General features: G+C 46.8%; 1 protein-coding gene across 2 annotated transcripts; it reads left to right on the forward strand.

Annotated features, from left to right (window-relative positions):
• Positions 1 to 1,030: 1,030 nt before the first annotated feature.
• On the forward strand, positions 1,031 to 13,819 carry FKBP1B (FKBP prolyl isomerase 1B). 2 transcript variants are annotated; one of them, XM_049903846.1, is made up of 4 exons: positions 1,031 to 1,185; positions 7,366 to 7,413; positions 12,088 to 12,200; positions 13,225 to 13,819. In XM_049903846.1, exons 1-4 carry the CDS (start codon positions 1,149 to 1,151, stop codon positions 13,351 to 13,353), a joined length of 327 nt encoding a protein of 108 aa, XP_049759803.1. In that variant the 5' UTR covers positions 1,031 to 1,148; the 3' UTR covers positions 13,354 to 13,819. The 2 variants fall into 2 exon arrangements, with proteins under 2 accessions (XP_049759803.1, XP_049759804.1); XM_049903847.1 differs by having other exon boundaries at positions 13,180 to 13,314.
• Positions 13,820 to 15,767: the final 1,948 nt, after the last annotated feature.

Genomic DNA, 15,767 nt, shown 5'->3' on the forward strand with positions numbered 1-15,767 from the left:
ATCACTCCGCCCTGTAACTGTCTGATTACAGACTTAGGTCTTCAAGGACAGCGATCCTGTCTTAATTGGCATCGCCACGGCGCAGCGCTTTGCCTGGAAAAGTGGAAACCCAATAAATGTGCACGGAGCCGAACTACACAGAATAGCGAATAGGGGTTTAGGGGCGTGCCGGAGGGCCAGCAATGGCTGACGCCCTCTCCCCTATCCCCAGCTCTATAGATTCAGGAAGCCTCCCTTAATCCCCCACTCCCATCCTCAGTTAGGGTAGGTACCTCTCTGGCAATTCCATAACATTCTGAACTCCAGGACAGTGAGCACATCTAATTAAAATATTAGTTTAATTGCTTGCCTTCTCCCCCTAGTCTGTGGGACTGAGTTGACGCCCCAGAGCTTACCATAGAGTAATAAATAAATAAATAAACCAAACCCCTTGCCGTAAAATTGACTCCAACTCACAGCAACCCTATAAGACAGTAGAACTGCTCCATAGAGTTTCCAAGTAGCGCCTGGTAGATTCCAACTGCCGACCTCTCGGTTGGCACCTGTAGCACTTAACCACTAAGCCACCGGGGTTTCCTGGTTAGCACACCCAAAACCCACTGCCGTCGAGTCGATTCCGACACATAGCGACCCTATGGGACAGAGTAGAACTGCCCCATAGAGTTTCCAAGGAGCGCCTAGCGGACTTGAACTGCCGACCCTTTGGTTAGCAGCCGTAGCACTTAACCACTACGCCACCAGGGTTTCCAGTTAGCGTACAGTAGGTGCTAAACAAATATGTATTGAACTGATGGATGGAGGGATGGATGGATGGCTGGGTGCAATGAGAGTGCTTGTGTGCGTCCCTCTCCGCCTTCCCCACCCAGTAGGTTGAAGAGGCTTAGCCAAGCCAGGCTCGGGAGCGGCCACGTCAGGGTCCCTTCTCCAGGGCCCCTCCCCGGCGAACCCCACCTTTCCGCGCGGCTCCGCCCCGCCGCCCCCTTTCCCGTGGCCCCTCCCCGCGCGGGTCCCGACTCCAGCCGCACCTCCTCCGGCTCTGCAGTGGCGGCGGGGAGGCGAGCCGGAGAGCCAGCAGGCCGGGGCCATTGCCGAGCCGGGGTCGGGGCAGCAGCGGGGACCCCCCCAGAGGCGGGGCCTGTGGGACCACGATGGGCGTGGAGATCGAGACCATCTCCCCGGGAGACGGTACCGGGCGGTGGAGCCGGGGGGAGGGGGAGGGGTCCCAGGGCGGGGCCGGGCGGGCGGGGGTCTGACTCGCTTGGTGCTGAGGGTGCCGATAGGGGTATGGGCCTAGGATGAGGAGCGGCGGGAGGAGACCGCGATCGGGATTCCTCCGAGTCTAGAAGAAGATTCTCCGCCATCCCCTTCCGCGCTGGCTCACCTGGGGGTATGAAGGTGGAAGCCCAGAGGCTGGGGTCTGCGCCGGGTGACCGCCCCAGGGGCCTCTGGCTGCCGCCGAGGGAACCACTCGGTTATCCGCTGCTGCTCATTTTCCAGGGCTGGGTTTTAGCCCCGCTTTCCTTACCGTGCTACGTGCGCTCTGAAAACCTGGGAAAGGGTCTTTACTCCTCCCCCTTCTAATGCGCCCCACGCAGGGCCTCGTGTGGAGCGGGTCACTGCGGACTGGGCAGTGGGACCCTGTAGGGACAGAGCCAGACTGGGAAAGGAGAAGCACTCCCGCCTCCACCTCTGGATCGCGCTTTATCCTCTCTGCCCCACTCACCCTCTCCGGAGATCCTGTCCACTCTCATGGCTTTCATTATCATCTGGAAACCGATGGCTTCCACATCTAAGCCTCCCGTCCAGACCTCCCGCCTGAGTTCACAGTGATCCATGTATCCGGCTGCTGCTCAACCTATACCTAGACTTCCCACGGGGTACCTCAAAGTCAGCAAGTCCAAAACAGAACTTACGCTCCCTCCCCACCCCCACCTCCACCCCCAAGCGCTCCTCTTTCTGTGTTCCCTGTACCTTGACTCTCGTTCCCAAGCCAGACACCTCAGGTGACATCCTTGAATAATTGGGTTTGGGTGTGTAGGAAATAGCCATTTCTTTATTTCTTAAGTACGGTTTAATTCAGACTAGAGCGGCCATTCTGCGGGACTTCACGGGCGTATTTCACCCTAGACATTATTGACATTCCCACCCCATGAAATTAGGAAGGTCTCTTGATTCCAGGCTGCCTTCCTTGTTCAAAAACAGTCGTCCCTAGAAGTCCCAGATGATACCTCGAGTCACCCGTGGGGTATAGGTTTCTTTGCCCATGATGGGGACCTCGTTTTCTGGGCCCCAGGGAACATCTCCCTGAGTCCTGGTCACCAGCCTCCCTCCCCCAGGGCACCGCCATAGAGTTCTTGGATGGGGTGGAGGCCTCATCTTCTTTCCCTGGCTCATACAAGCCTCAGCCTTTAGAGCGTTCTCTCCTTATCCTCCCTTCTTGGCCAGGGACTCGGAACATTTTCTCTTGAGGGGGATTAGATGTTTAGGGAAAGCCTGGAGGAGATTTGGCTTTCTGCTGTCAGCTCTCTGTAAACCCCTCAGTCAGGAAGTACAAAAGAGCCAGGAGGGGAAAATACAAGTTAATACTGCAACAAGAATACTCCCATACTGGGGACACTTGTCTTTGGTCAGGCCCCTTACCAAGTCCTGTCAAGTCTTCCTGATCAATATTGCTAGGATCCCTTCCCCCAGGCCCTGCCCTAGGTCAGGCCACCATCATCTCTCACTTGCATTTCTGCACAGACTCTAAACTCATCTCACTGCTTTCAGCCTCACCTCCTCCCCTTCATCCTCTCCCCAGCCCCTTCAGTCTCACCTCCCCACTTCAGTCTCACTTCCTCCATTCAGTCTCACCTCCCCCTTCAGTCTCACTTCCCACCTTTAGACTCACCTCCCCTCTTCAGTTTTACCTCATTTCCCTTCAGCCTCACCTCCCCGCTTCGGTCTCACAACCCCTCCCCCCCGTTCAGTCTCCCCTCCCCACCCCACTAATTTTCTATACCACAGCCCAAAGTCTTTTTTAAAATGCGTATCTGACCATTCCTCTCCCCCAGGTATCAAATGTTTTAATGATTCTCCCAGTCTCCAAGTATATTGGACCCTGTCTTCGTCATCTAGTGCTGTAAGAGAAATATGGCAAATGGGTGGCTTTAATATATAGAAACTTATTTTTTCATGGTTTAGGAGGCTAAAAGTCCAAATCCAGGGTGCTGGCTCTAGGGGAAGGCTTTCTCTCTCTGTTGGCTATGGAGGAAGGTCCTTGTCTTTTCTAGCTTCTACTGGGCAATCTTCATAGCATCTCTCTTCCCCCACCTCTGCTTCTTTGGCTTGCTTGTTTAATCTCTTTATATCTCAAAAGAGATTGATTTAAGACACATCCTATACTAATCCAGTCTCATTAACATAACAAAGACAACCCATTCCCAGTGGGGTTATAATCACAGGCATTAAAAAAAAAACATTGCTGTGAGTCAATTCCGACTCAAAGTGACACTATAGGACAGAGTAGAACTGCCCCATAGGGTTTCCGTGGAGTGGCTAGTGGATTCGAACTACTGACCTTTTGGTTAGCAGCCGTAGCTCTTAACCAGTGCACCACGCCAGTGCCGTCGAGTCAATTCTGACTCATAGCGACCCTATAGGACAGAGTAGAACTGCCCCATAGAGTTTTTCCACTCCAAAACCACAGGTGTGGAAGTTAGGATTTACAGCATTTATTTTGGGGGGCCATAATTCAATCCATAACAGGCCCTCAGTGATATGGCCTATTCTAACCTTCTACACCAGAGCCTCTTCTTTTACTACTTGTTCCTACCCACCACTACTAGCTTTAACTCCATCTTTACCTAGTTGCCTGCAAGCTGTTAAACACACCATTCATTCAGCCAATATTTATTAAACATTTACTGTGTGCTAGGCCTAGGGTTACAGCAGTGAAAAGGACAGTGATCCTGCTATTGCTTGACTCTAACCTTTGTTCATGCCATTCCCTTTTCCCAGATTACCTCCCATTTCTTCCTCTGGCGAACTCTGACTTATCTTTTAAGACTCAGTTTAACCATTATTTCCTCTATGATGCTTTCCCTGACTCTCCCAGTCCATTAGTTGTTCCCTTCTCCATGCTCCCATAAACCCAAACCAAACCCATTGCCATCCAGCCGATTCTGACTCATAGTGACCCTATATTGTTATTGTTAGCTGCCTTCAAGTCAACCCTACGTACAACAGAACAGAACACTGCCGGTCTAGTGCCATCCTCACAATCTTTGCTGTTTTTGAGCCCATTGTTGCAGCCACTGTGTTAATCCATCTCATTGAAGGTCTTCCTCTTTTTCAGTGACTCTCCACTTGACTGAGCATGATGCCTTTCTCCAGGGATTGGTCCCTCCTGATAACATGTCCAATGTAGGTGAAGACTAAGTCTTGCCATCCTTGCTTCTAAGGAGCATTCTGGCTGTACTTCCTCCAAGACAGATTTGTTTGTTCTTCTGGTCGTCCATGGTATATTCGATATTCTTCACCAACACTGTAATTCAAAGGCATCAATTCTTCTTCGGTCTTCCTTATTCATTGTCCAGCTTTTGCATGCATATGAGGTGGTTGAAAAATACCATAGCTTGGGTCAGGCACACCTTAGTCCTCAAAGTGACATCCTTGCCTTTTTAACACTTTAAAGAGGTCTTTTGCAGCAGATTTGCCCAATGCAATACGTTGTCTGATTTCTTGACTGCTGCTTCCATGGGTGTTGATTGTGAATCCAAGTAAAATAAAGTCCTGGACAACTTCAGTCTTTCCTCCATTTATCATAATGTTGCTTATTGATCCAGTTGTGAGGATTTTTGTTTTCTTTATGTTGAGGTGCAATCTAGATTGAAGGCTGTCATCTTTCATCTTCATCAGTAAGTGCTTGAATCCTCTTCACTTTTAGCAAGCAAGGTTGTGTCATCTGCATATCACAGGTTGTTAATGTGTCTTCCTCCAATTCTTCTTCATATAGTCCAGTATCTCAGATTATTTTTCCAGCATATAGATTGAATAAGTATGGTGAGAGGATATGACCCTGATGTTCACCTTTCCTGACTTTAAACCACACAGTATCCCCTTGTTCTGTTTGAACGACTGCCTTTTGGTCTTCGTACAGGTCTCATGAGCACAGTTAAGTGTTCTGGAATTCCCATTCTTTGCAATGTTATCCATAATTTCTTATAGCATCTTCTAAATGTTGGCTCAGTTGTTAGCCCTCCATAAGCTTTGTTATGAGGGTAGAAGTCTCGCCTTCCATATTGGAGACCTGGGTTCAGTTCCTGGCCAGTGCACCTCATGCATAGCTATAACTCATCTGTCCGTGGAGGACTGTGTGTTCCTATTGTCTTAGTCACCTAGTGCTGCTATAACAGAAATAACACAAGTGGATGGCTTTAACAAAAAGAAATTTATTCTCTCACAGTCAAGTAGGTTACAAGTCCAAATTTAGGGTGTCGGCTCCAGAGGAAGGCTTTCTCTCTCTGTCAATTCTGGAGGAAGGTCCTCCTCCTCAACCTTCCCCTGGTCAAGGAGCTTCTCAGGTGCAGGATCCCAGATCCAAAGGACTCACTCTGCTCCTGGTGTTGCTTTCTTAGTGGTATGAGGTCCCCAAATCTCTGCTTGTTTCCATTTCCTTTTATCTCTTAAGAGATAAAAGGTGGTGCAGGCCACACCCCAGGAAAACTTCCTTTACCTGGGGTCAGGGAGGTGACTTGGGTAAGGGTGGTATTACAATCGCACCCTAATTCTCTTTAACATAAAATTATAATCATGAAATGGAAGACAACCACAGAATACTGGGAATCATGGCCTAGCCAAGTTAATACACACATTTTTAGGGGGGACATAATTCAATCCATGACACCTATGATGCTGAACATGTTTCAACAGAGCTTCCAGACTAAGATAAACCAGGAAGAAAACCCTGACAATTTACTGAAAATCAACCAATAAAAACTCTATGGATCACAATGATCAGATCCACAACCAATCATGGGGATGGCACAGGACTGGGCAGCATTTTGTTCCATTGTGCACAGGGTCACCAGAGTTGGGGGCCGACCTGATGGCAGCGAACAACAAAAGGCTTTGTTATCCAGCCCCACGGCTTTAAGTTCTACCCAAACTTATTATCTCCAGTGCAGACTCTCCATTTGCCTATTTGCAATATAAACTCTATGTCTCTAATAGGTGTCTCAAGCCTAGCATATCCAAAACACAGCACTTGCTTGCTACTCACACAAATCTGTTTCTCTCCAGTCTTCCCCAACTCAGGAAATCGCTCTATTAGCCATCCAGTTGCCAAACTGAAAACCTAGGCATCATCCTTGTTTGCTTCTTTTCCCTCATCCTGGACACAATGTCCAATCCATTAGCATGCCCTGTCAGCTCCATTTCCAAAATATATCTCCAATCTATTTTGCTCTCTCCTCCGCTGCCAGCACCTTAATTCAAGCCATCATTGATTTCTTGTCTGGATTATTGCAACAGGCGCCTAACCATCCATTCTACACACAGCAGCCAGAGTGATCTTATAAAATCTTAATTCTGATTATGTCATTCTCTTGCTTAAAAACCTTCCCGCGGCTTCAGACCTACCTGATCTGGGTTTTTCCCACCTCTCCCCTTCTCACTCACTTCTTCCCAGTCACCTGGGCTCCTTTCTATTCAGCAAGCACGCTCATCTGTCCCTATCTCAAGGGTTGTGCAGTTGTTGCTCCCTCTTCCCAGAGTGCTCTTTCCCAGCATTTTGCTCATCCTTCAAGTCTCAGCAAAAAGGTCACCTTTTCAGAGAAACCTCTTTGACCATCCTTTCTAAAATGGCCTATCATGGTATATCTCTCTTTAATTCATCATTGTTTTTTTTTTTTTTTCCTTCAGAGCTTTTATCACAATCTTTAATTATCTTGCTTATCTGAGTTTTGTTTGTTTCCCTCTATTAGAATGTAAACTTCAAAAGAGCAGGGAACTTGTCTGTATTATTCACTGCTGTCTACCCAGAATCAGGCCCAGGCCCAGCATACAGTCAGTACTTGGTAAGTCTTGGTGAAATGAGTGAAGGAAACTAGAAGGAGTAATCAGAGAAAGGAAAGAACCAGGAAAGAGTGGAGTTGAGGAAACTGAAGGAACAACATTCAAATCAAGACCAGAGAGGTGAAGTGAGAAGTTCTGGCTCATACAAGTCGTGAAGCCAGAACTAGGGCCAGGGCCACCTCCATGGTGTGGAGTGCTGGGACCCAGGTTGTAGATGGGGAGGTGGGCCTTGCGCCACGATCACATCTGAATGTCCCGGATGAGTTTTCTAAAATTTTACTCCTTTATCTGCCCTCTATCTCCCTGCAGGAAGGACGTTCCCCAAGAAGGGCCAGACGTGCGTGGTGCACTACACAGGTAGGCCTCTCTCCCTACTCTCACCCAGACCTGCGCCTCCTCAGGCAGTTCTCTGATACCCCTCCTCCAGAGGTGTGTGCTCCTAAAGCCCAAAGCAGCCTACTCTTCCTATGACCAGATATCCCCCACTCCTCCCAGCCAGCCTGGTGGGAATGAGAAAGAGGGCTTGCAAGGTCAACCGCTCCCCACTTATACCAACAAGGCCCTCCTAGGTGCCAGCCTGCCATTGAGCCTGATGCAGGCAGGGTGGAGCTCGGGTGCTCGTGGTTCTGTCTTTGGAAGGCCCTCTTAAAGCTCTGGGAGCCCTCACTCTCCCAGGCAGACTCCCTTTTCAGCTTACAGTATTGTTAGAGAAGAGGAAGTTGGCTTCCTCAGAATTTCCTTTCTCTTTTTAGAAATAGACTACAAGTAGTCCTCGAGTTATGACAGGGTTCTGTTTCAACAACTCTGTCATATGTTGGTTCTGATGTAAGTCAGATACTCGTTTTTTTTAGTTGTCATTATTATTGCTTTTTATTATCAGTACCTTTTAAATCACATTGAACATCTGCAAGCAAACATCTGAGAATGATAACATTGGCAAATATACATATTACTAACAATAAGATGTACCGAAACAAAACAAAACAGTTGTGTGGTTCCTTGTAATGTGAATATGTTGTGAGTCTGAGTCGGGGACTACCTGTATTCAACTCGGCCTACTGTAATTGAGCACCTACTGTGTGTGAGACACTGTGCTAGACACTGGGGACACAAAGATGAAAAGGGAGAATCCCTGCCTTCCCTAGGCTGGGGTGGGCAGGGGGTAGTGCGGGGGGCATATAAGCCAACCAGAGGCTCAGATGCAGTGTGAGAGGTAGGGGTAATGGCAGTGTCTGTATCAGGGTGCTATGGGAGCCCAGAGGAGGGCCCGCATCTCTGTTGACCCTCATGGATGATCTGTATCTGAATGTAGGTGGACTGAGGGACATTCTCAATGGAGTTCCTCAGAACTGCTGGCAGGAAGATCATGAGCAGGTGTTTGTTCCGGGAAGGGGGGGGAGCAAGTGTTCTGTCTTGTGACCGTCTTCCTAATGTGGCGAACCAGGTGACAGCCATTTAGCAGACAGCAAGGCCAGTTTAATTTCTAGGACATAATCGGATGGGGCCATTTTTAGTAGTTCTCTGGGCCAGTGTGAAGCGCCGGGTTAATTCTAGGCAGACGGTGTGGGTGTTTCTCAACAAGCTGTGTTGCCAGTCGCTGACGTCAGTGGGCTGGAGCTGTGTTTTATCTCCCGGTGATGTGGTCTAATTACCACGAGTCCTCTGGGGCCTCTGACCCATGTAATTGATTTATCTGTTCTACATATTGCAGACAGACCTGTACTTATCAAGTTACTGAAGCCACATCCTTTTGCAAAGACTTTTCACAATACATACAGAGACCAGGCAATGGGCATTAAATACTAACTTCCGCTGTGAGTGGCTCTGGTTTGGGGAGGGACTGTCTCATCAAACAGAGCAAGAGACTGTGGGACTTTTTAAATACATACCATGGAGAGCATAAATCTAAGATGTACAGCTCAATGTATTTTTTCAAAGTGACCACACTTAGGTAACCACCACCCACCACTACCACCGGTTGCTGTCGAGTCAGTTTTGTGTGTCAGAGTAGCGTTCAGAACTGTGCTCGGTGGGGTTTTTGGAAATAGATCACCAGGCCTTTCTTCCATGGCACCACTGGGCAGAGTGAACCTCCAGTCTTTTGGTTAGCAGCCATTTGCACCACCCAGGGACTCCAACCACCACCCAGACCAACATATAAAGCATTATCAGCTCCCCCAAAAGTCTCCCTCATGCCTCCTCTTGGTCACTGTGTCTCCAAAGGTAGCCATTATTCTGACTTTTGCCCCCATAGATTAATTTTGCCTCTTTTTGAACTTTATAGAAATGGCATTACACAGTATGTGTTCTTGACTGTTGTCTTTTGTGTTTGGCTTTTCACTCAACATCATCTGTGATATTCACCCATTGTACTTTGTTCTTTTATATTCCTGTGCATTGTTTCATTGTTTGAATATACTACAATTGATTCATTCTTCCTACTGGGGATGAACATTTCAGTTGTGTATAGTTTTTGGTTATTACAAGTAGAGTTGCTTTGAACAGTCTTGTAGATGTCTTTTGGTGCCTATAGGTACATGTTTCTTTTGGGTCTGGACCCAGAAGTGGAATTGCAGGGTACACGCCCGGTATACGGAGCCTTAACAGATACTGTCAAACAACTTTCCAGAGTAGATGCGCCAATTTATAGTTCCACCAGAAGAGTATGAGTTTCAGTTACCCTATTTCCTCACCAACACTTGGTATTGTTAGGTTTTTTGGTTTGTTTTTGGCCTGCTCTGGTGGGTGCTCAGTGGTATCTCATTGTGGTTTTGATTTGCATATCCCTGATGATGAATGAAGTTGAGCACCTTTTCGTGTGCTTACTGGCCATCCGAATATCCTTTTTTGTCAGTTCGAATTTTGCCCGTTTAAAAAAGTTAGGTTATATTTTTCTTATTCATTTAAGAGTTCTTTATATATTTTGTATGAAGTCTTTTGCTGATTACATCTATTCCATAAGTCTCCCACACCATGGCTTGTCTTTTTACTCTTTTAATGGTGTCTTTTGAACAGAAGTTCTTAATGTTAATTAAGTCCAATTTATTAATCTTCTCCTTTATGGCTAGTGCTTTTTGTAGCTTGGTCAAGAAATCTGTCTTTCCCTAGGTCATGAAGATATTCTTCTATTTATTATCTTGTAGAAGCTTTATTATTTTGTCTTTCATATTTAGGTCTATGATTCATCTGTGGAGTTGATTTTTGCATATGGGTGAGGTAGGGGTCAAGGTTCATTTTTTTCCCCCTGTGGATTACAACCGATCCAGCAACATTGATAGAACAAAAAAACAAACAAAACATTCTTTATCCACTGCATTGCAATGGCACAGTTGTCAAATCAGGTAATCATATTTATATGCTTTTGCTTTTGGACTGCATGGAGTTCTGGCTGAGCTTGTCACAGTCAATAACTGTATCTGGCCTGAAATACATGAAGTCATACGAAACATGGAGTTAGGGAATGAGAAATCCACTTTTAAATGGAGTGCGTGAATATGTGTATGTGTGCAAGGCACATCCACGTGCATATCTGTCAAAGTATGTGGCCGTGAGCAGGTGTGTAGGTCTGTGCATCTAAATGTTGTCTTCGTATCTGTTTGGCCATCAGGTGTCTTGTGTATGTGCGTAAGTGCATGTGAGCATGCATACTTATTCCTGTGTATTTAAATATCTTCACAGCCTGTGTGTATGTATGAGTTTGTATTTATCTCCTTAGCATCCATCTGTGTGTATCTCTGTATAGCCAGCAGGGTTTCCTCCTTTGCCTGATTTAGTACCCAGGGCAAGAGCCTAATTTATTCTATCCAGAAAGTAGGAAATAAGACTGTTTCTCTTGTACACATTGAAGTTGTAGGAATCAGGAATGTAATCATAGATGCTCAGACCCTAAGCTGGCCCTGTCCCCATTTTTAAACATGGTGCATCTGAGGCCTTGAGAGAGGAAGTGACTTGCCTAAGGTCACATGGGGAGTTCACATCAGAGTGAAGGCAGAACCAGTCTCTGGACTTACTTGCCAGGTCTTTCTCTAGTCTCGGATTGCCTTCTGTGTGGACCAGGGGCTGCAAGAAGTTGCAGAATAGCATCATTTACAGAAGGACTGGTCTTTGGGTCAGAGTCACCAGTAAGAATTAAAAATAGAAAAGCAGCTCTTAGGCCTTGGGCAGCTAGACTGAGGCAACATGTGGACCTCAGGGATGACAAGGGTGGGAGAAGCTCTGAGCTGCTGGAGGCAGCACCTGGAGTATTCCAGCTCTAAACAATCCTGTTTGTGTGGGGTCTGGAGACCACCCCTGACCAGGTGGGTCACCTGACTCACTGCAGCAGGGGATGATGTGACGGTGGGTTTCGGTATGTTGGGGGGAACCTCAGGAAAACCAGGTGAGGACTCCACCTGAGGCTGACAGGCCTGGAAAAACAGATCTTCAGGCTAAGGAAGTAGCACAAAAAAAAAAGTTCTGAAATACAGAGGCATTTGAGAAAGGTGTGATATGAACAGAACATAGGGAGAGGAGAGGAAGAGGAGAGCAGAGAAGGGCTATCAGGCAGGTGACAGCCAGACATTGAAGGCCTGTATGCAGTGTAAGCATTTGGATTCTGCCGTGGGCAGCTATTGGAGCGCTTTATGCAGGGGATAATATAATCAGATTTGTGTTTTTAAATAATCCAGCAGAGTGCTGTGTGGAGAACACAAAAAAGACGTAAGCATGGAGAAGACCAGTTAGGAGATTGTTGCTGTAAACAAGTGAGACACGATGGTGACTTGGTGAGATGATAGGGTGCTGGTCATAGAAATGGGGAAATAGGTGGATTCGAAAGATACAGAGGACTTGGTGACAGGTTGAATGCGGGGGTAAGGCAGAGGAAAGAGTTCAGGACAGAGTCCAGGTTGCTTGCTTGGGCAACAGTACCAACGGGGAGGGTTGGAAGCAGAGCAGGCTTATGCAGAATAGGAATTCCATTTTAGACATGTTGGACCTGAATTGGGAGTCAACCCATGACCACAACTCTTTTCCACCCTATTGCTTTGGCAGGAATGCTCCAAAATGGGAAGAAATTTGATTCATCCAGAGACAGAAACAAGCCTTTCAAGTTCAGAATTGGCAAACAGGAAGTCATCAAGGGTTTTGAAGAGGGTGCAGCCCAGGTAGGAGGAGGATTCTCGGTTAAACAGGATCTAACAAGTTAGGGATCTGGGCTCAGCACTCTGCCCTTCACCCCTTACCCTATTACAGACCACTACCATCAGGGCATGGCAATGCCAGCTAGTGAACAGTCCTGGCTTTGTGTCCCCAATACTTTCATTGCCAGCACGCCCTCCTTTGTGTCACTACGGCTCTCATCCCAAGCATATCCCCCCAGGCTTTCTCAGGACTAGCTGAGGAGGCCTGTGAGCTACCAGCTGTCTAAGACTGAGACAGCAGAAGAGCTGGGGTGGGGTAGGCCAAGGAAGTGTTTTTTTTAAAAACAATTTCAGAATTGTAAAAATAGTACAAAAATAGTAGCAATCTTTAACGCAGCTTCCCGAAGCATTAATATCTTATACAACTGTAGTACAATGATCAAAACCAGGAAATCGACATTGACACAATACTATTAACTAAGCTACAGACCTTATTCAAATTCTACCATTTGTGCCACTAATGTCAAGCGAGTTCTTGACTACTGCTGTGATGAGCCCTGGTTCTTCTTTCTTGGTCTGTTCTATGAAGTCATATGGTGCATACCATCTGAGTAGGCCTCTTAACCCTCCCCACTTCCTGTGGTCTCTGACCTCTAACCTTTGATGAACTGTGTCTCTCACCTACTTGGGTGTATACATGTGCTCTTATGTCCCCTCTTCAGGCTTCTTTGGAAGAAAGTGAGATCGTGAACAAATAGAAGTGGTTGGGCCATACACTAATTGCATAACCCGTAGTTTGTAGGATGAATGAATTTTCAGACTACGTTGTGGAAGTTACTGTCCCATAGTCAAGTCTCTGTTATTTTGAGGCAGCATCTGTGCGTTTGTTACAGATCTTAGCAGCTTCAACAAGCCACATATAAAATTAATCTCATACCAGTAGAGTTACAAGGATGGTTTGGGAAAATGCCATAGTTACCTTACTTTTTTCTTTTAAATCAAGCTGGGTCCTCTTTCTCCTCTCCCCATCTGCCCCCATCCCTGCTAGATGAGCTTGGGGCAGAGGGCGAAGCTGACCTGCACCCCTGATGTGGCATATGGAGCCACAGGCCACCCTGGTGTCATCCCTCCCAATGCCACCCTCATCTTTGACGTGGAGCTGCTCAACTTAGAGTGAAGGCAGGAAGGAACTCGAGGTGGCTGGAGATGGCTGCTGCTCACCCTCCTAGCCTGCTCTGCCACTGGGACGGCTCCTCCATTTGGGGCTCTTGATCAGTGTGCCAACCTCACTGCCCCAAGGCATTATCCATTCTCTCTGCCCACGTTGCTCTTTATGTGTTTGTCATTGTTCATGCGCATCTTTGCTTGAGCAAACTTCAGTTGCGGATTGAAACAGGTTGTGCATTTCATGTGATGCATGTAGTAGCCATTCTTGATCAGAGAACGCTAATTTCTTGTTTGCACAATCTACACTGCCTTACCTTCACTTAAGCCAGACACACAAGGTGCTCAGACATGAAATGTACATGGTGTACACAGAGGGACTTGAGCCAGTTACCTTTGTTGTCACTTGTAAGTTCTGTTTGCTGCTAACTTAAACAAATGTCCTATTTGGAAATAGTATGTCAAATAAAGGCTACGTGCTTGACAAATTCCTGTCCATCCTTGTTATAAACGGGAACTGCTTTCAGGATCACACAAGCCAGTTGCCCTTGGGAAAAAAGGGTGGAAAGAAGTATCCACGTCACTAGGAGAGTGATCACGAACATAATAGCTACAGTGTGAGCATTGCACATGCTGGACCTTGTTCTATGAACTTTTAATAAATCATCGCCAATTCTCAAAGCAACCCTACAAGATAGGTATTACCTCCACTCATCTCACGGGCTCAGGAGTCTCCTCTGCAGAATTTGAGGAGGATGTTGTGTTTAAATCCTGCAGCACTTTCATGAACACAGTCTCTTCTTGTTTGGACTTGGAGCAAGAGGGATAAACACCCCTCACCCAATGGAAACAGCATTTTGTGTATCTGAAGAAACTGAAGCTGTTATGGGCTTGAGCCACATTCACACTCGGAAGTTACTTTGGAAAAGAATGTGATCCTGACCCTATTTCACATATACCATTTAGTTTCTTCTAGATTTGCTAACTTACATTGAGAAGTTACTTCTGAGAGGAATGTATGATTCTAAACCTGTTTCCATATATGCTGCTTATTTTCATTTACATTAACTCACTGGAATCCCTAGTTAGGTTTTAAAACAAGTCCACTTACTGGGGTGGGCTGTGTATAGGGCAGTGTGAATGAGACTTTTAACCTGTGTAGGGTGAGAAAAGCTCTTGACCATATTCAGCGTTACTCTCAGTGATGACTTGGAATTGTTTCGAGACTGAGGGGGGAGCGGGCTGATAACAGTACTTAGTTTTCCTTCACTGACCCACTGACACATCACACGATGTCATGTATGTGATATGTGGCCATGTCATTTTGGCTAGTTCATCTACCCCTTTCATTTCTGAGAAGCCCTAGCCTACTGTGCTGAGGGAGTTGAGTAGTTAATGAAGAGGTAGTGCTTTAGGATGGAGAAAATGAAGTTAGATATGAGCCCGAGACAGAAACGGCCACATGAACCAGAGACTTACATCATCCTGAGACCAGAAGAACTAGCTGGTGCCCAGCCATAACCAATGACTGCCCTGACAGGGAGCACAACAGAGAACCCCTGAGGGAGCAGGAGATCAGTGGGATGCAGACCCCAAATTCTCACAAAAAGCCCATACTTAATGGTCTGACTGAGGAACCCTGGTGGTCATGGTCCCCAAACCTTCTGTTGGCCCAGGACAGGAACCACTCCCCAAGACAACTCATCAGACATGGAAGGGACTGGACAGTGGGTAGGAGAGAGATGCTGATGAAGAGTGAGCTATCTGTATCAGGTGGACACTTGAGACTGTGTTGGCATCTCTTGTCTGGAGGGGGGACGGGAGCATAGAGAGAGTTGGAAGCTGGCAAAATTGTCATGAAAGGAGAGACTGGAAGGGCTGACTCATTAGGGGGAGAGCAAGTGGGAGTATGGAGTAAGGTGTATATAAACTTATATGTGACAGTCTGACTTGATTTGTAAACGTTCATTTGAAGCTCAAAAGTTTAAAAAAAAAAAAGTTAGAAAGGGGCTGCTTTACTTTTAATCACCCAGAGTCCCTCTGCTCACCCCTACCATGGGACCTGACCAGCCAGGGGAGGGTGCTGTACTCATTCCTCTTAGGAGTATCTCATCCAGGACATCCTGGTTCCCAGCTTTCCTCAATGGCCTGGATGCCTGTAATATTTCTCAGATTCACTGTGCGTAAAACATGTACTTATGTTTTCTGCTGTGACACCAACAGGGTAACTAAAAATAGCACCAAGGACCACTTCAGGTGCCTGCTGCAGGGTCATATAAAAGATCTCGGTTTAGAATATTTATAACCTAGGTGGTAAAAGGAGACACTAAGAGAACCCCCCTGAAGTACAAATACCTACTAGCTGTCACCTTCAGAGGATTTGCCGGGCTTTGCAGATAAACTGAGGTATGACTCTACTTTCCTGGC

This window comes from Elephas maximus, chromosome 12 (genome assembly GCF_024166365.1).
Source record: "Elephas maximus indicus isolate mEleMax1 chromosome 12, mEleMax1 primary haplotype, whole genome shotgun sequence".
Lineage (NCBI taxonomy): Eukaryota > Metazoa > Chordata > Mammalia > Proboscidea > Elephantidae > Elephas > Elephas maximus.